This window comes from Nyctereutes procyonoides, unplaced genomic scaffold (genome assembly GCF_905146905.1).
Source record: "Nyctereutes procyonoides isolate TBG_1078 unplaced genomic scaffold, NYPRO_anot_genome, whole genome shotgun sequence".
NCBI lineage: Eukaryota > Metazoa > Chordata > Mammalia > Carnivora > Canidae > Nyctereutes > Nyctereutes procyonoides.
Window position 1 is genome coordinate 50,182,656 of NW_026575042.1, and position 23,072 is coordinate 50,205,727.

Genomic DNA, 23,072 nt, shown 5'->3' on the forward strand with positions numbered 1-23,072 from the left:
TTGCTTCATACTGATTGGCCCTTTTGCAGAGTTGACTGCTCACTCTGTGATACTGGTGTATTTTATGCGATGGTTCATTCCTCCGCATAGTGAGAGAGAGTGGTGCAGGCGCCGGAGTCCTGAGATTGGAGGCAAAAAGTTGGCTTTAAGTTCCTGCATAACCATGGAAATGATTTTTTAACAATTTATTTGTTGTTGTTAAGTAACAGGGTTTTTCCCTAAATTTGGTAGAAAATTTTGAAAACAAAAACATCTAAAGAAGAAAGGCAACTACTGCTAATAATTGTTGTGCTTTTCTCTAGCCTTTTGAATTGGAATCCTACTATATATTCTGTTTTCTACCTTTTTTTTCACTTAACATTATGCCGGTCCTTTTTATTATCTTAAAGACAACATAAAAATTTCTTTCTAAGGACTGCGTCTTATTCTATTATTGCTTAGCTATTCTTATTTTGCTTCCTACTTGTCATTATTAAAAATGATATTATAATAAATATCTTTATATCAGATTTTAAAAAATCATCTCTGTTTATTTTCTTAGGCTCTATCCCTAGAAGTGTAGTTAGTGGGTGGTTATTATATAGATAATGTTACATACACATATATGCACACGCATGCATATTCATTCTTTTTTTTAAATGCATATTCATTCTTAATGTATACTGTACAACTGCTTTCTGGAAATATTTTCTCTGTGTGATCTCCCGCTGGCAATATTTGAGGATACCTATCTCATTGCTTTCTCTATATACATAGTGTTTATATGGAATCCATAGCATTGAGGGTCTTTAAGTCTTTAAAATTCTAGTATAGTTAACATACAGAATTATATTCGTTTCAGGTGTATGATACTGAGATTCAACAATTCTATACATTACTCAGGGCTCATCATGACAAGTACATTCTTTAATGCTCATCATATAGCATTGAGTTTTATAGTTAAACAAATTGTTGGGTGAGTTGATTAACGTTTTTAAGTCTCAATTTCTTTGACCGCAAAAGAGGACTAATAGCATTATAAAGGACTGCTGGTAAAAATTAAATGAGATACTGTAAGAATGATGCATTTTGTTTTTGATTCTCTAAAATAAGAGTTGGGATGTGACCCCATATTGTACATGTTGTATCGAAAGCTTATGAAGGTAATTAAGGATGGGATGACTCTTAAATACCTGGCAAAAGTGTGCACTTCACCTAGCACCTGACAGCTGAGGATCCTGTAGTGCTCAATTAATGTTTATGAGATACCACCGTGTGCTCTTAATAGAGGCTTTTTGAGGATTCATACAGTCACCATCCTAGGGAAAAGTGACTTAGGGATAGAATACAAAGAGCTTTTAAATACTTTTTAATACAATATTAACATTCCAAACCACAGCTGACTGAACCTATTAAATTGAAATGACTGGGAACATTTAGTGGGGCAAGTCAACACACGAATGAACATTTAGCTAGAGCATTTTAATAGTGATATCTACCAGCTTTATAAATGTTTCTTCTTAAGCAGAGAGTTACACTGAGCCACATTTCTAATGTTTCCTCTTTCTGCTGTCAAAACTCCTTGACTTCCTAGAAATCATTTCCTTCGGCCCACTTCTAGAGGATCAAATGTGGTTCTATGTGATGACAGGTAGTTCTCCAAAGTGAGCTTTGGTGGATTCAGTTCCTGCCAACAGGGCAGCAGGTGATCCATGAGCTAAGCAACCTCTTGGCTTGAGTTTGTGCAGTGAGATCTGGAGTTAGGAATCAAGCCTGAGATCAGTGAATGAACATTCAACAACCACTGATGGAGCATCCTCTTTGTGCAAGGCCCCGTGGCTGACTCAAAGATGAATTAGGACTACTGGTCCTCACAGGATTCTTACCCTCATAGGACTCTCTCCCCTGGGCTGTACAGGGTACAGTTTAGGGGAGCTAAGACTTGTACTTAAACAAGAAGTGCTATAAAAAAGTCATAAAGGCTCAGTGGTTGGGCGTCTGCCTTTGGTCCAGGGCATGATCCTGGAGTCCCGGGATGGAGTCCCGCGTCAGGCTCCCTGCATAGAGCCTGCTTCTCCCTCTGTCTGAGCCTCTGCCTCTCTGCATCTTTCATGAATAAGTAAGATCTTTAAAAAAAAAAGTCATAAAGCTCAGAGGAAGGAGGAGGGAGTGCTTCCAGCTGGAGTGTTTAGATCTGGACCTGGAAGGTGAGCAGGTCTTGACCAAGAAGAGGTCAGGGCTAGGGAAGGCAATTCATGTGGAGGGAAGAGCATGAGCAAGGGCACAGAAGTATGAAAGCATGAGAGGGAAATGGAGAGCTGCTTCTATTCATGAGATTCCCACAAGTGTCTCCAAAATGTCCTTGCAAGCTGGTGCTGAGAGAGTGGCCAAGAGAATGGAAGGATCGGAGACCATTTTCAGAGACTTGAGAGTCAGGCAGAGCTTAGGCATAGAGGAGAAGCAGTGTGTGTAGGCTACTCTCAAGAAGAGGCAATGGAGAAAAGAGAGGATGATTGTTGAAGTCTGAAGCAAGGTCCAGGGAGAAGTTTCTGGAGAAAGCCGATCTGCAGATTTTTTTTTTTTTTTTTTTTTTTTGCAGAGGGGAAGAGTCCAGTGGAGAAAGAAAGTGTGTAGTGCAATTAATGAAGCCTCAAAGAGGAAGAGGACAGAGTCAAGGGCACTAAATGCAGGTGTTAGGTTTGGCAAAGGGAAGTGTTGATGGGCCTGATGATGAAGAACATGCCTCTGGCGTCCTGTGGTGTGCCGGCTGCATTCCAGCAGGGTCACCTACCAACCAGAGGCTCTGGGCAGGGCCCCCGCTTAACAGAGGAAGTTGGCTTGGGGGTTAAAGCCATCATCTAGGAACCAGGTTCAATCACTGGCTCTGCCACTGACTGCCTGTGTGACTTAGCTTCTTCAGCTGTTAAAGGTGGATAATGAGAATACCAATGCTATAGAGGGGGTAAAATGACTCAAATAAGGAAAGCACATGGGGTCTGGCACATAGTAGGTGCGCTGTTATATGAAAGTCCTTAACAGAGTTGCTGACACATGCTCCATGCCCTGTTTTTATCATGAGATTATTACTGGGCCTATCATTAGAGATGCCCCCCTTTCCTGGAGTGTAGTAACTCTGATTCCACACATGGGTATAAGAATACCTGGCTGAGGAGGCTGTGAGGATTCCATGAAATTATGTAAAACACCTGGAAAATACTAACACTCAATCTCTTTGGGTCCCTTTTACCCTTTCCTCCTCCTCTACCGACCTAGAACATAGTGGACAGCATCAGTTAATGGTGTCAGGAACAGAGAGAGATGGAAATCAGCTATAATGGGATAACTAAAAAATCTTAAACATTATTTGAGAGCGAGAGAGTGAGCATGGGGGAGGGGCAGAGGAGGAGCGAGAACCTCAAGCAGACTCCCTGCTGAGCGTGCAACCCAATGCAGGGCTCCATCTCACAACCCTGAGATCATGACCTGAGCCGAAACCGAGAGTCAGACACGTAACTGACTGTGCCATCCAGGCGTCTCAGGAATAACTAAATTTTTAAACCAATATTTTTTTCCTCAGAAAACACCATTGATTAGATTCTTTCGTTATTAAAGAAAACGCTCTTTTCTAAAAGGTGATACGTATTTCTTCGAGCAACATGTTTTCTTTAAGGTTATAAATCTTAGAATGTTTATGTGAGTGGTCACCTAGATCGAACTTTCCAGAGATGTTAGAACGTGAAGATGTTTTTGTATGGCTGAACTATGATTTTAGACAATGAGCTAGAAAGATTGCTTCCAAGCTCTTTGTTCTGTTGCTTTGTATGTTGGTGCAAATCTCAGACTATTGAATGACTGGATGAGTGAGAGGGTGCGCCTCAATAGGACAGGCGTTAGATTAATTAGAGGAAGTTGGCAGCCCGGGTGGCTCGGTGGTTTAGCACCACCTTCAGCCCAGGGCATGATCCTGGAGACCTGGGATCAAGTCCCATGTCAGGCTCCCTGCGTGGAGCCTGCTTCTCCCTCTGCGTGTGTCTCTGCCTCTCTGTCTCCCTGTCTCTGTCTCTCTCATGAATAAATACATAAATAAAATATTTTAAAAAAATTAGCAGCAGCCTTAGGGGAAGGGTGGGATTGTCATGGTTTCTAAAGGTGAGGTTGATGTCCTTTGATGTTAGGGCCACCAATGCCCTGTGCTGCTGTGCCCCCAGGGTGGTGAGCTGGAAGTAGGCACCCCTGGGCGGGCACATCGACCTCCATAGTAGTAACCAACTACATAGGGACTTGCTTCAGTCTGCATCCCTGTGACTACCTTTCAGGTCATCTTAGGAAAATCCAGGCAGTTTCTCAGTTTTATATTCCTGTTAGTTGGGTCACGTTTATGTGTGTCCAGGTCATTCTGGACTGTGGACACCCTGAAGGCAATGTCTATGTCTTGGTCTTCTAATCTGCCCACAAGGTTCTTTTCTAACTGGATGTCGGTGGATTGAGGACAACACAGCAGCTCTGGTTCCTCTGCCATTCCTGGGGGCGGGCTCATGGAACGACAGGGGCACTGGCTGAGGGGCTTGCACCTCTGGTTTCAATCCCATTTTGCCTTGTGATCATAGTACGGTTTTAAAATTCTCCAGAACTCAGTGTCTCCTCTGTAATACGAGAGGACTAGACAAGTCGACGTCTCAGGCTCTTTTCAGCTCTGAGCCTACATGATTTAATGATATCACAATCCAGAATTTGGGGATAAAGTTTGATTTCCTGCTCAACGGCCTGCATAGAAATTGTGCAGTTGTGTTATCTCTGCAGGGAAAAGGAAACATGTCGATGCTTCGTTCTGAAGTTGTAGCAGAACATTCTCCAAATTTTAAAGTGAATTATTTTAGTGATTGATTGACCATTGCTAGATAAGTTTAATTTTTAAAAGTTTTCTTTTTTATTTTAATTAATTAATTAATTTTTTGGAATTATTTGACAAGAACTTTATTTTTTTAAATTTTTAAATTTTTTTTTAAATTTTATTTTTTATAATAAATTTATTTTTTATTGGTGTTCAATTTGCCAACATACAGAATAACACCCAGTGCTCATCCCATCAAGTGCCCCCCTCAGTGCCCGTCATCCATTCACTCCCCCACCCCGCCCTCCTCCCCTTCCACCACCCCTAGTTCGTTTCCCAGAGTTAGGAGTCTTCATGTTCTGTCTCCCTTTCTGATATTTCCTACCCATTTCCTCTCCCTTCCCTTCTATTCCCTTTCACTATTATTCATATTCCCCAAATGAATGAGAACATATAATGTTTGTCCTTCTCCGATTGACTTATTTCACTCAGTTTTCTTTTTTTTTTTTTTAAATTTTTATTTATTTATGATAGGCACACAGTGAGAGAGAGAGAGTCAGAGACACAGGCAGAGGGAGAAGCAGGCTCCATGCACCGGGAGCCTGACGTGGGACTCGATCCCGGGCCTCCAGGATCGCGCCCTGGGCCAAAGGCAGGCGCCAAACCACTGCGCCACCCAGGGGTCCCCTCAGTTTTCTTTTTTAAAAAATATTTTATATTTAAGTAATCTTTATACCTGACATGGGGCTCGAACTCACAACCTTGAGATCAAGAATTGCATGCCCTAACAACTGAGCCAGCCATGCACCGCTAAAATTTTCTTCCTTTTCTTTTGTTTCCTTTCCTTTCCTTCCTTTCCTTTCCTTTCCTTTCCTTTCCTTTCCTTTCCTTTCCTTTCCTTTCCTTTCCTTTCCTTTCCTTTCCTTTCCTTTCCTTCTTTCCTCCTTTCCTTTCCTTTCCTTTCTTTTTTTTCTTCTTTCTTTCTTTCCTTTTTTCTTTTCTTTTCTTTTCTTTTCTTTCTTTTCTCTTCTTTCTCTTTATATATTCATTCATGAGAGACACAGAGAGAGAGGCAGAGACACAGGCAGAGGGAGAAGCAGGCTCCCTGTGGGGAACCCCATGCGGGACTCCATCCCAGGACCCCGGGGTCACGACCTGAGCCACAAGCAGATGTTCAACCACTGAGCCCCCCAGATGCCTCTAACATTTTTTTAATAGAAAGAGACAGAATCATACAAACACTTTCAGTTTGTAATGTCCCTTTTTAATGAAGTGTTTTCATATATACTATCTTCTGTGCTGATGTGTTTTTTTTCATGAATATTGGGAAGAAATGTGTCACTTACACCTCATACCTATGAACTCATGGCTATTATGGCAGAGGACAAGGCTAGGTTTTAAAATAGACGAGTCAACGTAAAGGAAAATATTCACTGAACCTGAGTAGAGGTGGAGCTCAGATCTAACAAGGACTTTGAAGGTGGGACACAAAGGACTATTTATTTCATGTGCTTCACATGTACCCAGGGCTTATGACACATCACATCTTCCATCCGGGGCTTCTCATATTCATCCCAATGAATTCATACAACAGCCCCATGGACTTGTTATCACCCACGATCCTCAGTGAGGAAGAGGATGGCTCTGCTTATTCCCTTGCTATCTATTGTTGATTCTTTTTCCTTCCTTTCTCATGAAGGAGATAAAATCTTCCCTGGACGGTCTCTTTGCTGGATATGCTCACATGTATTCCAGGTTACCTGTTGGAGCCATTGCTGTTCTACTCCTTGCCTAAGGTCAGCCCTTCTAGTTCTTCCTCTATGTACTGACAATTCTGCTTCTCATGGGTTGGGGTAACATGCTGTGATTTGAAAATTTAGCCTTAGTTGTGCAGCTTAATTTCATTGTTTACAGTTTAATTTCATTTTATGCAGCTTAATTTTATACTATATAGCTTCACTTATTTTTTTTATATATTTGTCCTGCAGTTTATTGCACATGAGAGACATTGTGTACCCTGCCTTCTCTGTGAGCCTCAGGGACAGGCTGATATAACCTGCAGGGCAGGCTGATATAAGCTCCGCTGTCAGGCCAGCCTCCGTCTGAATCCTGATTCTACCACACACTACCTAAGTGACCTCGACCTCAGTCTCCTCTCTTGTAAATGAGAATGACAATACTACGCATTCACAGAGTTGGGAGGATTAAGTGGGAGAATGTCTATAAAAGTTTCAGCACAGGGGTGAGCGCAGAGGGGGTCCTGCAGCAAATGCTATTATTACCATTCCCCCCTTTGAAGGCCACTAGCCTTCATCTGTTATTTTGCTCCCACACTCCTCTTCAGGCTGCATTCCTTCTGTGAGCATCCTAGCCTGGGAAAATTCGCCAGCCCTAAGAGAATGATCTTGATATCCTGCTTTCCTCCTTGCGTCATGTAGAACTCCATTCTTCTAAGATTTTCATTTATGCTCTCATGTGAAATCCTTGCGGATTAACTAAGAATAAATGTCTGTCTGACATGTCCCCTCTCCAAGCACAGTGGATTGGCTCCTTGTCTCCAGGATAGAGAGGCCCAGGCTTAAATTTTGGCCGTGTTGTGCGGCCAGTTGTATGAATTTCAGCAAATCACGTCTCCCCTGAGTTTTAATTTCTCCATCTATATGGTGGAAATAAAAGCATCTGCATTATCTGCTAGGATGTTAAAGATGAGATAAAAGTATACATGTGAAAATGGTATGTTATATTTGCTATAGTATTATTTTATTATCTTCTTTCTGACACATTGGGTCTAATTCAGTCTAGGGCATGGCTTGAGAGATTGATTTCCTCTCATCTGCTTTTCCAGCAAACATTGGGGTAAACACAGCTGTACATCTTTCCCAGACCCTGACCAAGGTTCATTGGGTACATTGACAAGGACCTGGACACCTGCCTTATCTTCCTAATATCGGCAAGTGTTTACTGAGTCCTTATTATCTACTGAACACCGTCCTTAGACTATTCATCTTAATCCCTACCAATGATCTTGTGAGGTGGCTATTTTTGCTAGCTCTACTTCATGGGAGAGAGCCCAGGCTGACAAAAGATCCTGCCCTAGGTCAGATGCAAGGAAGTTATACAGTTAGTACTTGAACTTGAGTGGTTGGGCTGGAGATGTCACCTCTTAATCCTGTAAAACACTCTCTTTCCCTGGTTTGGATTGATTATAGACTGTGACCGAGATGTCACTTGAGGAATTTCACCTTGCACTTTCCATCACAGTATCCCTGATGCGGGATCTGGGAGTCTCAGCTTTCCCTCCCTGTTTGAGGTCTTTGAGTTTGGCCCTGCATGTATCTAGGAGCAGCTTGGATGGGGAAAAGGTAACTCAAAGGGAAAACAAAGGGCTGCATGATAGAGTGGACTGTGAATTTCAATATTTATTCAGGCTTCTCTCCCTGGAAGTTATTTCCATCAAAAGAGCTTTGTAAGAACAGAGGCTCTGGAAGCCCCCACGTGGCATCCTCTAGTCAATGAATGTAACTAAATTTTGGAGTCTTGGCCATCTTCCTCTCACAGGAGCTTGGAGAGGACGCAGACGTTCCACAGCAACGGCTTCCTTGGCCTTTCCAATTTTAGCTCGTGGTCGTCACTAGATGGCACGTGCTAATTCACTGCTGTGTCCTGCACTTTGGCTTTGTGGGAGGAGGATGCAGTGTAGTTTTGAGAAGCACGTGCTCACATCTGTCTGGAGATGACAATCCAAGCCATGTTGCCTTCCCCCAACAGCCTATCAAGCTACATGGAATGTCATCAAGTGTGTCTTCCCGTTTGGGAGAAAAATCTCCATTCCAAGGCAAGAGAAATTGGGAGTTTTGCGTGCACTGGTGCACACATTGCAACCCAACTGCAGACAGAAGCTTGCCAAATATTTCTTTAGCCACCAGGAAATTAAACCGGGCTCCAGACCAGATACCGGATTGTGGCTCCCAATCCCGAAGAGCTCCGGAACGTTTATTATGGTTAGGCTGTGAGGCAATGCCCTTTGCTGAATAAAGTCTGTTGATTTTTATTAAAGGTCATCCTTGCCGCTAAGTCCTGAAACTTCAGGGACGTGACCCAAGAGGGTTTACTTCTTACTCATGGGAGTCCAGTCAGGAGTAGGAAGGTGCGGCCCAGTGAGATCCAGGCTGATGGACGTTCTGTCATCTTCACTTTTGTTTTCTAAGCTGGGCAGAGGCTGAGAACTGACACCGACGCCGTGGACAGAAGAGGACGAGGCTCGTGCGAAGGCTCCTCTGCAGGCCAGGCCTCTTAAGTGCCACCTGTAGGCAGCAGTGACTGTCACGGGACCCTTCTGAACCACAAAGGAGGCTGGGAAATGTAGTCCCCACGTGCCGCCCCCCCCACCAAGGGAGAAGCAGGCAGGGGATCCTGGGCCGCAGGGGAGGCGCTGAGGCCCAGTCGGTGCCTGCAACCGGCAGGGGAAGGCGCTGCTTCACCCTCAGCGTGGCCGAGCCCCCCGGCCTGTGCATCTCTTTGGGCTTCTCTCCTTGGAGCTTACTTTGCTGTTTTATGGAGAAGGCAGCCGCCCCTCGGGAACCTGTTGATGGTGGCAGGAGCAGGTGCACGGGAACCCGAGTCCGGGAGCACCTGCTGGGAGCCCGGGGAGCTCGCTCACTCGGTCTGTGATTTCAGAGCTGGTCAGGTGTGTGTTTGCAAGAAGAGCTCCTGTGACAGGACGTTCATCCAAACGGTGTAATTATCAGTCCTACTTTTCTGTGAGGCACCCACAGGAGTCTTGACGACAGACAAGCCAGGCCCTCTGTTCCCAGCAGCAGGATACCACGTGCTTTTGAATGTAATATGATTACATAAAATGGCTTATCATTTATGGCTTGTGGCATTCCTTCCCTGGCTTGACAAGAGCCTCGAACAAGATGCATGTCCGCGTTTGCGTGGGTTGATGAGGAATTGGAGGAAACATTGGCTAAGAGAATATGGGTTTGTACTCAGGACACTTTTTTTTTTTTTTTTTTTTTTTTTACAAATATCTCCCATTTAAGTTCACTTTAAGAAAAAAAAAGTCAGAGCCCAAAGTGTACTCTGTAGCTTAATCTTCATACTGAATTTGATTATGGCAATGATTAGGGAGGAAACAAGCTGTCCAAAAGGGCTGTTGACTTATTTCATTGCCTCTGGGACAGAGGAGGTGATAGTCAGGATAAACAATTCTGTAAGTGCGGTGCATGAGGAAAGATCAGCTCTTTCTATCTCCAGGCTTAGTAATTGGAACAATGTGACTATCCAAACACCAGTTGCTTGTTGAACAAAATAGTAAATGCCTAAATCTGTTTATAATACTTTAGGTTCCAGATGGTCATTTATCCAAAAGAAATGGCAAAGAAGTACCAAGTTGAAATGTGTTTTTAAAGTCTTTTCAGTTAAGTGAATTTCCAACGAAGTCAATATTCAGAATTCAAGGATACTCTTTTATAACCTTATATGTAATATTGAAAGAATTTCTAATAGTCAAACTAGAAAATTAAACAGAAATTCGTTCAAGGGGTTTGGTTGTCTATTACGTTCAATTCCAGGGATGTGGGGGTACATAGGATGGGGTCCTTACCTGAATAATCTCGGAGTCCTTTCAGGGAAGACAAGACAATACGGTTTTATTGGTGTGATCTGAGGAGTGGGAATGAAGTGCTATGGAAATAAAGGAGTGATTAGTTCTGCCAGGAGGTGAGGAGACAAGGGAGAGAAATGTCGGGAAAAAATAAACCCCAGATGCACCATTTCAAGGACTTTTACAAGGGTGTGCTGGAGCTCGTGGGACCGGGAGCCGGCGGGGAGGCAGGTGGGAAGGGATGCGCGGTCTGCAGCTCGTGAACAAAGTTGACCTGTTCGTAGGCTAGAAATCAGCTAAACCACCGAGTTGCTAGTGATGGGGAAAAAAAAGTCTGGGAGAACGGGCAAGACAGTGTTTCTGCGCACGGAAGTTAGTCACAGGTAGGCCTTGTTCATGTGACATTGTCAGAGAATGGAAATGTTCACTCAAGCGATTTTCCCGGTATCTGAAACTTTCTAATTTAAGTGTCAAGGCTTTATTTTAACTTTTTCAACCTGATGAAACAACTTGACAACTCCAGTTTATCTTAATAAATGTCAGCTTGTGTGCTATGTTAAAATGTCCTCAGGGACTACTAAGGAATCTAGAACTCTCTGCCCTGAAAATTAGAGGCTTCATTTTGCTATTTTATTTTTAAGTTTTGTCTTCTGTATTTCCCCCCTCTGTTGCCTTTCCCGTATCCTCACCTGGCTGTAAATTTTTCTCATTGCTGCCAGTTTGCCTGCCTCTGATCGCTTTTTCATCCAATTTGCTACCTTTCCTCTGCTGGGGAGTGGGAGGTAAGGAGCTCTGTCTTGCTTGAATTACGACCAAGGAAGAGTAAATGGTTTATGAATTGAGACGTTCTCCCAGGAGGTTTGGGACATGGGCTTTGTGATGTCTTATTTGTTTATTCTTGGTTTGTTCTATCCAGCAGGATTGCTAGAAAGGTGACCTCTAAAAGATTCATTTGTTACTTGATTTGAACGAGCCTTTGAATCTGGGAAAATGCTGAAATTGCTTCGCCTTGAAGTTTATGTTGGAATAATCCTTAGGGATTTTAGGAAAGCAAACCACGCAGTACACAATTTTTCAAAATGCTGATGGGACAGTTGTACTCTAGGTTTTATAAATTTCCCAGCAGACAGAACGTTCTATCACAAATAAAGTAAGCAAAGTGAAGCTTATTCATTTGTCTTCCGCAGCAGAAACACTCTGAGAGCTTCTCGGTGGACCATCTTTTTCAACTACATTGCCTTGAAACTTTGGTCAATCATTAAACATTTACAATTATTACATGGTGAAGTGACATTTCGAGAGGCAGTGTGGTCTAGTTAGGGATTTAAAATATATAAACTGATTTAGCTTGCTTATCTCTGCAGAGGTGGTATTGTTTTCCCCATTTTTCTGAAGAAGAGACTAAAAACTCCAGAGACAGTCACATCACACAGTAGCATATTGTCGGGCAAAGATTTAAACCCCCATCTGTCCGACCTCCAGGCCCAGGCTTCCGGAAACTTGCGCTTCATTCCAGTTCTTACGATAACTGATTCCAAATGTTGCCCAATTTATGTGGATGCTTCTTTCCTTGTTTGCAAAACAAGAGACTTGAAGCAGCTGATTTCTAAGACTTCTTAGAGCTCTAGTTAGGATCCTAGATTTTTTTAGATTTTTGTTAAGTGCCCCCAGAGAGGATGATGGAGGGGTAGCTTGGTTCGGATGGGATGATCCCAGTGACCTCACTGCGGGGCATCGTACCACAAAACGGGACCTGGACCTTCTTAGGCCTTGCTTTTATGGCTGCGGTTTTAGAGCTGGGTCCCAGGCTCCTGGCCTGGTCTCTGACAAGGTCCAGACCCCAAAAGGATAACGTGTGGCAGAAAGGGGGTGAGCCCACGGCAGAGCACGTGGAGCAGGGACCATGCAGGTGTGGGAGTCTTTGCAACATTCACATCTGCTTCCTGAGTCACCGCTTTAGGAGTGACGGAGGGATTTCTTACCAGATGAAGAACAAGTCACCTTTATCAAACGATCCTTCACTTCTCCTTAGAAAAGAGGAAGTTGTATTTAAAGCCACCCCATCATCCAGCAGTCCTGCGATCCCTAGCACCGAAGTCCCCTGAACACGGCTCCATCTATCGAGGTCAGCCACGTCGAGCTCTGCCCACGGTCAACCCTAGGGGACACTATCTGTGCGGACGACAGCATCCACGGCAGCATGCGGGGGCGGTAACATGGCAGGTATCATAATAACAACCGTTTATTCTGTGCCAGGTACACCAAACACCACACTTTCTTGGATCTTCACAACCTTATGAGGTAATGGGGTGAGGCGTATTTTCCAGAGCAACTAACTGGGATTCAGAAGGTGCGTTTGGTCAATCCACTAGCGTGCTGTAGGGGTAGGATTCCAACCCGAGTCTTTCGGATTTTATAACCCAGGTTCTTTCCACTATATTCCACCCCTACTCCATGGAAATTCTTCTAAGTCAGGCCAACGCAGACCAGGATAGGGGAGGAACATGTTCATAGCATCCTGGAAACATTACAGGTGTTGTAACGTTCATGACTCAACAGCTCGTGATCACGATACTATCCTGATTTCAAACCTTCCAGGGCTGACATTACTTAAAAAGAGAGTGCAAAGCCTATATAAAGGAGCAAAGCCCCATCTTGCACCTTCCTTCCTCCTCACGTACTCTTTGCCAAGGTATTCTGTGCCTCCCCAATAGCCATCTTTCAAGATATTTCTGGCCACAGAGCACACTTTTGTACTTTGGGGTCCCATTGGCCATTTCCTTTGCATTAGACTCAGACCAAAGGCCACATTTTGGCATCTTTTGGGACCTCCTGCAGAAGAAACAAGATACTCCCGCCCAAAGTGACGAGGGGAGCTTTGGCTGCAAAAGCCAAAACTCTACTCAAAGATACTTTCTGGTTGTAGATGCGGATCAGTGTGGTGGGATAAACGCAGGATGCCCATGAAATCCCAAGGGCCAGTCCTGCCCACAAGCTCTTCACAGGCCAAGGAAGAGCCCTGTAGATCTGGTCACCCACAAGTAGGCTCCATTTTTCTAAAGAAGGCTCTCAGGTATATGCCTCTGTATATATTAGCAATATGGCGATCGTACATTAAGGAGGGGTTGTTTGAAGTTATAATGCGAAAGAACATAATATACGAGCAGCAGGGATAAGGAAAAGAGGTAAGTGAGGAGGGGAGGCAGTGCCTTCAGAGCTGAGGCTGACTTGACGGGGCTTTCCATTTGTCCCCTGCTGTAATCCCTGCGCTGTCACATGTGCTCCCTTCCCCATCCTACTGGAACTGTTGTTTTCCATTCCAAGGAAACTATGGCCTAAAACAAGGTGAGGGGATTGGCTCTAGGAAAGGGCAAATGAATGATGAACAGAGAGACACTGAAGATTAGGCTTCTTGCTTGATTGCAAACTTCTGGAAGAACTCTTGCCGCTGACCCACCTTTCCTTCACTGCTGATGTTGCTTCCTCCACTCCACCCAAGACTGGGTTTTGGTGTCTCCTCCCTGCCTCCCTCACCGTAGCTCAGGGTGCACTGCTTTGTGAGCTTTACTGGTCTCTCTCCTCCCGCTACTGGGAGCTACTCAAGGGCAGGGTGATGGTTTCTTCATTGTGTTGTGTTGATGTGACACACATATTTAACTGCGGCCTCACTACGCACGCCTAGACTCCCAGGTGCTCCTGCAGAAGTGGAGAGAAGATGGCAATGACAAGACGAGAGGCTCCTCTGAGGACTCCCAGTAAGACAAGGCAGGCGTCTCAGTCATGTGAGTGCTTGCCTGTCACAGCATCGCCTGTGGAGCACCAGTGAGCAGACACCTGAGCAGGAGCAAGAGCCGAAGTGCCCATGAACAGCTCTGATGTGCAGTCTGGTGTCCCTTGTCCGAACCCATTTGGGCAGAGCCAGCACTCCTTCACTCCAGCCATGGAAACAGTCTTGTAATCCTAGGCTTACCAGCTCTGGTCTCAGTTTTAGGCCAAGACAATTTTTAGGTGATTGTGATGTGCCCATAAATCCAAGATGTGGCGTTTCACAGGTCATTCTTTAGCCAAGACAAATTTTAAAGTAGGCTATAAATGTGATCGCTATATTCCAAGAATAATAGCGACAATCCCCGGGGCCTGGTGTCTCAGAGAACTAGCTAATAATTCATTGAATCCAAGCCTGTCCAGTCAAACAGGAAGGGTCCTCACCTCTGCAGAATGTCTAGCCTAAGTAGCTTTTAAAACTCACCGAACACCAGACCTAGAAGAATCTTAGAGATAACTTAAGTCTGAGCCCATAGAAAACTAAGGGGACAGAGAGGTCAAGGCCTGCCCGAGGTCACACAGTTACCTATGAAGGTGGAGCAGGTGTGGGTAAAGCCTGCTTGCCACCCAGACCTACGTGAACCTCTCTTTGTGACTTTCTAAATCTCAGCACCCCATTGGCAGAAGGTGACCAGAAACCCCTCTGTCCTCAGGTGGCCCTGTCACCGGGGCGGGGGGCGGGGGACTGCATAATACTTAAAGATTCTGAACGGATTCTTGAGACACAGAAGGAGAGCAAAGCAGACATTACCACCCCTCCAGCTGCTCAGGCGCATTTCTTACAGGCTTGGACATTTAGTTGAAAGCCGACCTTAATTTGCGTTGACAGTCAACAGGGCCACTGGTATCCTTGTACTCAGAGTTTCTACTTGGGGCGCCTCGTTGGCTCAGTCAGTAGAGCATGTGACTCTTGATCTTGGGGTTATAAGGTTGGGCCCCATGTTGGGTGCAGAGATTACTTAAAAAAAATCTAAAAAATATATATATGTAGTCTCTACCTCCCACCTTCAAACTGGGCATTTTATTACAGTGAGCTGCTTTTAGAACTTCATGAAAAGAGACTTCAGTTTCCGACAAGTCGTGGCTTGCTCATCCCTCTATCCTCTCCCTGGCCTGGCTCCATCCTCAGAGGGCAGAAACAGAGAACGATATGTTGAAGAGGGCTCATGTCTCATTTTCCATGACTGCTTTTCCAGGTCACCTCTGCTGCTTCCTTGGTGGGAACCTCCACGGCTCACAGAGTTAGATGTAAATAGTGGTTCATGTAAGTGGGAGAATAGTAGGTCTGGCTTTATTTGGAAACGCCTGTTTCTTCTCAACTCTATCCTAGTGTGTTGTTGTTCTTCTGACTTTTCTGGCCTTCTCTCTAGAAGCTCTTATTTCTCCCGTGAGACTCAGCTTTTTTTTTTTTTTTTTTAAGGTTTTATTATTTATCCATGAGACACACACACATAGAGAGGCAGAGACACAGGCAGAGGGAGAGGCAGGCCCCACGTAGGACTCGATCCCAGGACTCCAGGATCACGCCCTGGGCTGAAGGCAGTGCTAAACTGCTGAGCCACCCGGGATGCCCGAGAATCAGCTTTGAATGCTCGGTTGAAAATGGAAAGATTGAAAGGATAGCTTTTGGGAATCCAAGCAAGCAAACCATTAATACCTGTGGAATGTTGATCGTGTACAAAACACCACACCGGTTTTTATGGAGGTTGCAAGCTTATACCAGACATAGTCCATCTCTCCCCTCAAAGAGCTTATAATTTAGGTGAGGAGTTAGATATGCACCTGTCAGAGGTACCTAGTACCTGGGACAATATCTTATGAGCCTCCTGTTTCTCAAAGTAGGTACCAGTACCACCAGCGGACAAGGAGATGATTTTAGTGGGTACACAGGTAGGGCATTAAATAACTTTGATTCACATTGTAAAGATAATATATTCCTGTTTCCATTTCCTTTCCATTCTTCTGATTACCTTAAAAAAAAAAAAAGAGAAAGTCTCAGGTTTTTGCCAAAAATTTTCAAACACCTAATACCTTTTAATTTCCTCAATAAAAAACAAAAAGAGGTAGGACTCTGGTTCAGAACATTTGCACACCAACAGTGTCCAGCTGCAATTTAATAATATTCTTCATTCTTATTATACTTATTTTCAAGAGTTTACACTCTATTTTATTCCAAGTGATAAAGTTTTTCTGTGTATAATGCTAGTGTTATAGTGTTTCCTTACTAAATTTCTTAGTTTGGGCTGACATGGAAAATTACTATAGACTGTGTGGTTTCAGCAACAAACATTTATTTTTATTTTCATTATTTTTCACAGTTCTAGAGATTGCGAACTCAGCACGGTTGGGTTTTGGTGAGAACCTTCTTCCTGGTTTATAGACAAACATCTTTGGCTGTGGCCTTACAAGGAGGAAAGAGAGCTAGCTCGCTCTCGGGCCTCTTCTTATAAAGGCACTAATCCCAGGGCGCCTGCGTGGTTCAGTCAGTTACGTGTCTGCCTTTGGCTCAGGTCATGATCCTGGGGTCCTGGGACTGAGCCCCGCTTGGGGCTCCCTGCCCAGCGGGGCATCTGCTCCTTCCTCTTCCTCTGCCCTTCCCAAGCTCTCTCTCTCTTAAGTAAATAAATAATTTTTTTTAAGGCACTAATCCCATTCACGAGGGCTCTATTCTCGTGATCTCATTGTCTCCCAAAGGCCTTACCTCCTATTCCCATCACGCTGGAGATTAGATTTCAACATGTGAATTTTGGAGGGACACATTCAGCTCACAACACTAAATATATTCATTTAGGTTAAAAAAAAAAAAAAAGAAAGACAAATCAGGTTAATTCCAAATAGTAAACAGATAATGGTAAAGGTGGTATAAAAATATGGCAGAGGGCAGCCCGGGTGGCTCAGGGGTTTAGCGCCGCCTTTGGCCTGGGTCATCATCCTGGAGTTCTGGGATCGAGTCCCGCATTGGGCTCCCGGCATGGAGCCTGCTTCTCCCTCTGCCTGTGTCTCTGCCTCTCTCTCTCTCGCTCTGTGTCTCTCATGAGTAAATAAATAAAATCTTTAAAAAAATATGGCAGAGATCATCAAATTTGTGCAAATATTTGGAAACAGTTTACAAGTGTCAAGTGGGTGCTTTAGAAGTGAATTGCAAGAGGAATTTCAGGGAATGATCAGATACCAGAGGCTAGGAGGTCGGGGAAGAATTCCTAGAGGCAGTAAGGCCTTTGTAGGACATGGGAGGAGGGAGGTCATGTGACCAAAGCTATGGTGGTGGTTGGGGTGGGAGTAGGAAGCCTGTTGGATTGGATGAGTCGTTCATGTCCAGGAGTCATAGTTGGAGGAGAGGTACAGCTGGAATCACAAAGTGGAGAGACCCTCCCCACAAAGTGAGGACATTTGGCCTTTTTTTTTTTTTTTCTGCCTTTTTATTTTGAGATAATTATTGAATCACAAGCAGTTGTAAGGAACCATACAGATAAATCCCTTTGCCCGGTACTCCCAATGATATCTTGCGTAATTATAGTTCAATATCACAATTAAGAAATTGATGATGATACTAGCAAGCCACTGACCTTACTCCGATTTCATTGATTTTGCGTGCGCTCATTTGTGTGTGAGTGTGTCTCAGTTCTATGCCATTTTATCACACGTGTAGAGTGGTGTGGCCCCCACCATCATCAAGACACATGACAGTTCCAGCACAGGAATCCTTCATCTAGGGGCACCTGGAGGGCTCAGTGGTTGAGCGTCTGCCTTTGGCTCAGGTCGTGATCCCGAGGTCCTGGGATTGAGTCCCACATCGGGCTCCTTGCATGGAGCCTGCTTCTCCCTCTGCCTCTCTCTCTGTGTCTCTCATGAATAAATAAATAAAATCTTAAAGAAAAAAAAAAGAATCCCTCATCTACCTTTTTATGGACAGAGTCACCTCCCTCTCTTTCCTCTTCTCTAAGCCCTGGCAAGCACTAATTGGTTATATCTACATAATTCTATATATCTGTATAATTCATCTCTATAATTCTGTCAAGACATGATACAAATGAAATCATATAGTAGGATGACTTTCTTTTTTACTCTTAAAGCCTTTATTGAAAAGCTGGCAAGATAAGACCTATATTAAACCATTAGAAAACAAGATAAATAATGATAGCCTGACAGAGAAATTGGGAAGCTGGGAAGGAGTGTTTGTGATGTGGTGGGAGAGGAGGAGAGCAAGTGAGTCCTATTTTACATGCGTAATTTGCCTTTTTTCCACTCAGCATAATTTCCTTGAGATCCATTCAAGTCGTTGCTTGTATCAATAGTTCATTCCTTTTTATTGCTGAATAGTCTTCTGTAGTTTGGATATATCAGAGTTTAACCATTCACCGATTGTAGAAAATGTGGGTTGTTTCCAGTTTTGGGCTGTTATGAATAAACCTGTTGTGAACATCTGTGTATAGTTTTTTGGTGTGAACATAGATTCCATTTCTCTGGGGGAGATATTCAAGAGTACAATTGCTGTGTCATATGGTAGGTTTGGTAGGTTTGGTTTTTATAAGAAACTGTCACACTCTTTTCCAATGTACATTCCCACCAGCAATGTGTGCATGATCCAGTTTCTCCGGATCCTTGCCAGCATGTGGTGTTACTGGCATTTTAATTTACTAATCTGATAGGTGTGTAGTAATAAGTCACGGGTTTAATTTGTATTTCCCTAATGGCTAATGACGTTGAATGTTCATTGTGCTTATTTGCCATTTATACATTTTCTTCAATGAAATGTCTGTTAATATCTTTTGTCCCCCAGCTAATTGAATATTTATGTTTTTATTGTCGCGTTTTGGGAGTTCTTTGTATGTTCCAGATAGAAGCCCTTTGTTGGATATGTGGCTTGCAAATATTTCCTTCCAGTCCATAATTAGTTTTTTATCCTCTTTACAGGACCTTTCATGGAGAAAAAGTTTTGGAGGTTGATAATATCCAATTTACTAATTTTTCCTTTTGTGGATCGTTGTTTGGATGTCAGGTCTAAGAACTCTTCACTTACCCCTAGGTCTTGAAGATTTTCTCCTACATTTTGTCCTGGAAATTTTATGATAAAGTTTGATATTTAAGTATGTGATACATTTTGATTTTTTGTATAAATATGAAGTTTAAATGAAGGATTCATTTGTTTTTGTTCTTGTTTATAAATGTCCAATTGCTCCAGGAGCATTTGTTGAAAAGCTTATCCTTCTCCTATTGAATTGCTCTTACACCTTTGTCAAAAGTCAGTTGGGCATATTTGTGTAGGCCCTATGCTTTTTTATAACCATTTTTTTATTTTTTTATTTTTATAAATTTATTTTTTATTGGTGTTCAATTTGCCAACATATAGAATAACACCCAGTGCTCATCCTGTCTTATTGATATTTCCTATCATTTGATAGCAACATCTTGAAAAGAAAAAGGTTAACGGACCTTCTGCCCAAATGAATCATGCCACTAGTATAATAAATTATTTGACTATGAAATACTTGATAATTTAGAAAGGTCTCATTACATACTCATGAATCATCTGCAGGGCCTTATGATCCTTATGAGAACAGAACATTTGGCTTATATCCCACCAAAATATTTCCTTTTACCTAAATAGAAAGACATGGGAAAGACTACCCATATTTTTTCCCCAGGGCCAATACATAGTTGTTGAAGTTTGCCTTTGGGAACTTTACAGGGAGGAGAAAAGTGATTGGACTTTGTCAGGGTGTTTTCTTTTTCTTTCTTTTTTACAAAGTCTCCAACAGAGGCATGTAACCAGCATCTCTGCCAGGGACTTAAGAGTCTGCTCACACACACAAAAATAAGAAGGGGCATCTAAGGAAAATGAGTTGAGCCCTTTTAGGGACATGCCAAGCCAGATAACCCAAGTTAATCATAGCAAGATACAGCCAGTCTCAGGGCTCAGTACCATGAAATTCGCTCTGCTTCCTTAGGTTTTGAAACATGCATCTGTATAAACCTGCCTGTGCGGACATCCCTAGCCCCAAGCTGGGTCTGCCTAAATCCAGCGAATCGGCCCTGAAATGTAGACGGCACTTAGCCGTGACCAAGCCTCCACCCCAGGCAGCCTGCTGGCCGGTTAGGCCTAGTGGGGCAGCAGAACGGAAATATCTGGAGAAGTTTTTACGTGCTCATGGGATTTCATTGCAGGAAACCACCAGAGCCGAGACGGGCATGGCTTACAGGTACTTGCTGGTTGCACTGGCACGCGAGCAGGGCGCTGCATTGAGGTCGAGGGGCGCTGTTACTAAAGGGGTAAGGCTTGAAATGGCAAACCAAGCACCATCTAGAGAAATGAAGACGGGGAGCCCTCTTCTTTGGCTACCTTAGTTTTTCAAGCTTTAGATTGTCTACTTTCTCTTTGCTCAAAAGGCCCCGTGGAAGACAGGCAGGCTCCCTTGTGGAAGCTCCTAACCATGTGCTGCCAGGAGAAATAGCTTTGGCTTGGAGTAGCTCGGTGACTTAGGTCAGAACGAAGAATGGGGGCTCTATTCTTCTTTAGGGGATTTATAAATTAAGAGGAGGATTTTTAAAAAAAATGTTACCTGGGCTTCAAGGCTGTTATTTTCATCTGAGCCTGAATCGTGTGGTCCGTGTTAATAGTTAATAAAACAGTTCATGAAACTGAGCAAGTTCTTCTTGAAATGACGACATTTTTTTTTTTTTATCATTGCAGCCCAAGATAAATTACTGGTTGTTCTCTAACCTTCTAATACCATCATTTATTCTGTGAAAGATTAACAAAAAGGAGAAGTGTTCCCCTGGTATGGGGTTGGATGTGTAATCTTTATAAATTGCTCTGAGATGGGAAGTATCATTCTTTGTCAGAGCAATTCTTGTCCAAAGGTCTGTGAGATAGGCCAGTGCTTAGCTAAATCACCTGGTGGCCCCGCACAAGTGCTTCCTTGACAAATGCCTGGAGTTTTAAATATCCAGGAAACTGAGCAAAAGCCGTTCGGGAGGACAAGAATGCCGAAAATGGGGAAAGAATTCATTTAGCATTGCTAAGGAACAGTTGTCTCTGCTCCAGTCCCAGCTCCAGTCCCAGCTCTGCACTCCACAGAGTGGGATTGTTTTTGCATGGATGTGAAGTCCCCAGGGATTTCGTCTTTCTGTAATGTAAAGGTCTGTTTTCATGGAGTAGCTACTGCTCTAGTTTACCAGCTAATTTGATTAATCAAACAATTTGCAGTGAAATGACTTCTTTCTGCAGAGAGCAACGTATTTCACACAGACTCGATGCAGTTAAGGGCTCCAGGCAGACGAGGAATGAGCTCCTAGAGGTTTGCAGGGGATGAGGTAGACCCGGGGCGGCCCACCCCGTCGTGCCTTGGAAGTGGAGCCTGAGAAGAATCTAAGCACCTTTCCGAGACAACTCACAGCTCCCCACGCTGGGTGTTCCTCGTCCACCTTTCCTGAATCTGGCTTCCACCAGGAGCCACCTTCTCCCTCTGCCTCTTCGCCTTCTCTCCTCCATCCTCAGTGGTGGCAGGGGGGCGAGGTCCGAATGCAGATGAGGGGGGATGGCAGATATCTGTCTCTGCATCTCTGTCACAGCCTGGGTGGCATTACCATGGGCCCTGGCATAGAGCTTCAGGGGGCATGGCTCCTTCCAGAGTTCGGGTCTGGATACCAAGGAGCCTTTGCGGTGTGTGCCGACGTTCAGATGAAGATATGTCCTAGGATAGTGTTTTTCAGACCGTTTCAAAGCAGAGGAATTGTCCCTCCTCAAATGGTTAAATGCAAAGGGGTCTTTGTTGAAGGTGGAAGCCCGGAGCCCTGCCTGCTGGAGGGGGCAGGCTTCCCCAGTCTGGCTCCCGAGGCGGCCCTGCCAATCCCACACTCCTGTGGTTTGAGGGCACAGTTCCAAGGCGACTCTCCCTAATGCCTTGGAGAGCAGGGCCCTGTGGCCTTGAGGATGTCCCGGCACAGGGGCAGGCTCTTGGGCAAGGGTAGGTGCCCCTGGATCACACCGGTAAGAAGTGGGACCTAGAAGATAGCCATTTCCAGATCAGAATTTGAGGAGAGTCAAGTGCACCCAAACGGATAATTGGCCCCAGGAAATAGCCAAAGTTCTGAGTTCTGAGGGGCAGGCTGTGTTGTCACCCCGTCCTCCATGACATGCCTCCCTCCCCCTCCTTCCAACGTGAAGCACATCTCCTTTCTCCAGATTTCCATAGTAATTTGTCTATTCTTTGAGACCCGTATTAATCATCCTTATTTAAAGCCTCGTCCTTGTAACATTACGGAGGGATTTTTAGGGAAGAGAATACAGGTTCTCTCGGTCCCCCCCCCCCCCAGCTTGGCTTTTCGCCATGACTTTTTTTTTTCTTTTTGGGTTTTTCACTTTAATTCCAGTATAGTTAACACGCAGTGTTGTATCAGTTTCAGGTGTACAGTGTAGTGGTTCAGCTCTTCGGTACATCACCGGGTGCTCCTCACCCGGTGCTCCTTGACCTCCCTCACCTATGTCACCCTTCCCCCGCTTCCCCTCCGGCAACCATCTGCTTCTTCTCTAGAGTGTAGACTCTGTTTCTAGTTTTCTCTCTTACTTCCTCCCCCTTTGTCCATTTGTTTTGTTTCTTAAATTCCACATGTGAATGAAATGCTATTGACTTCTTAGAAACGTAGGTGGTGTTGGGTGAGAAGGTGAATTTCATATTCTTCCTTCCTTACCCTCATTTCCATCCCTCGCCTCCCCAGCCGTGGCTATGTCAAAATACCCTGTGCAACCTGTCTTTTTCTATTTTCTTCCTTTTGAAGGGTATTATTGCACGTAGAGTGGAAAGAGAATGGGCTTTGGAGTTAATCAGA

The 23,072-nt window shown here is 44.1% G+C and overlaps 1 protein-coding gene across 2 annotated transcripts in view; it reads left to right on the forward strand.

The window, feature by feature from the left end:
- Positions 1-20,161: 20,161 nt before the first annotated feature.
- The window catches only part of KCNAB1 (potassium voltage-gated channel subfamily A regulatory beta subunit 1), a 332,464-nt gene continuing 329,553 nt past the window's right edge, over positions 20,162-23,072 (forward strand). For both annotated transcript variants that reach the window (XM_055321088.1, XM_055321090.1), the window contains exon 1: positions 20,162-20,443. In XM_055321088.1, coding sequence (XP_055177063.1) covers positions 20,202-20,443 — 242 coding nt within the window. In that variant the 5' untranslated portion in view covers positions 20,162-20,201. The remainder of the gene's footprint in view (positions 20,444-23,072) is intronic.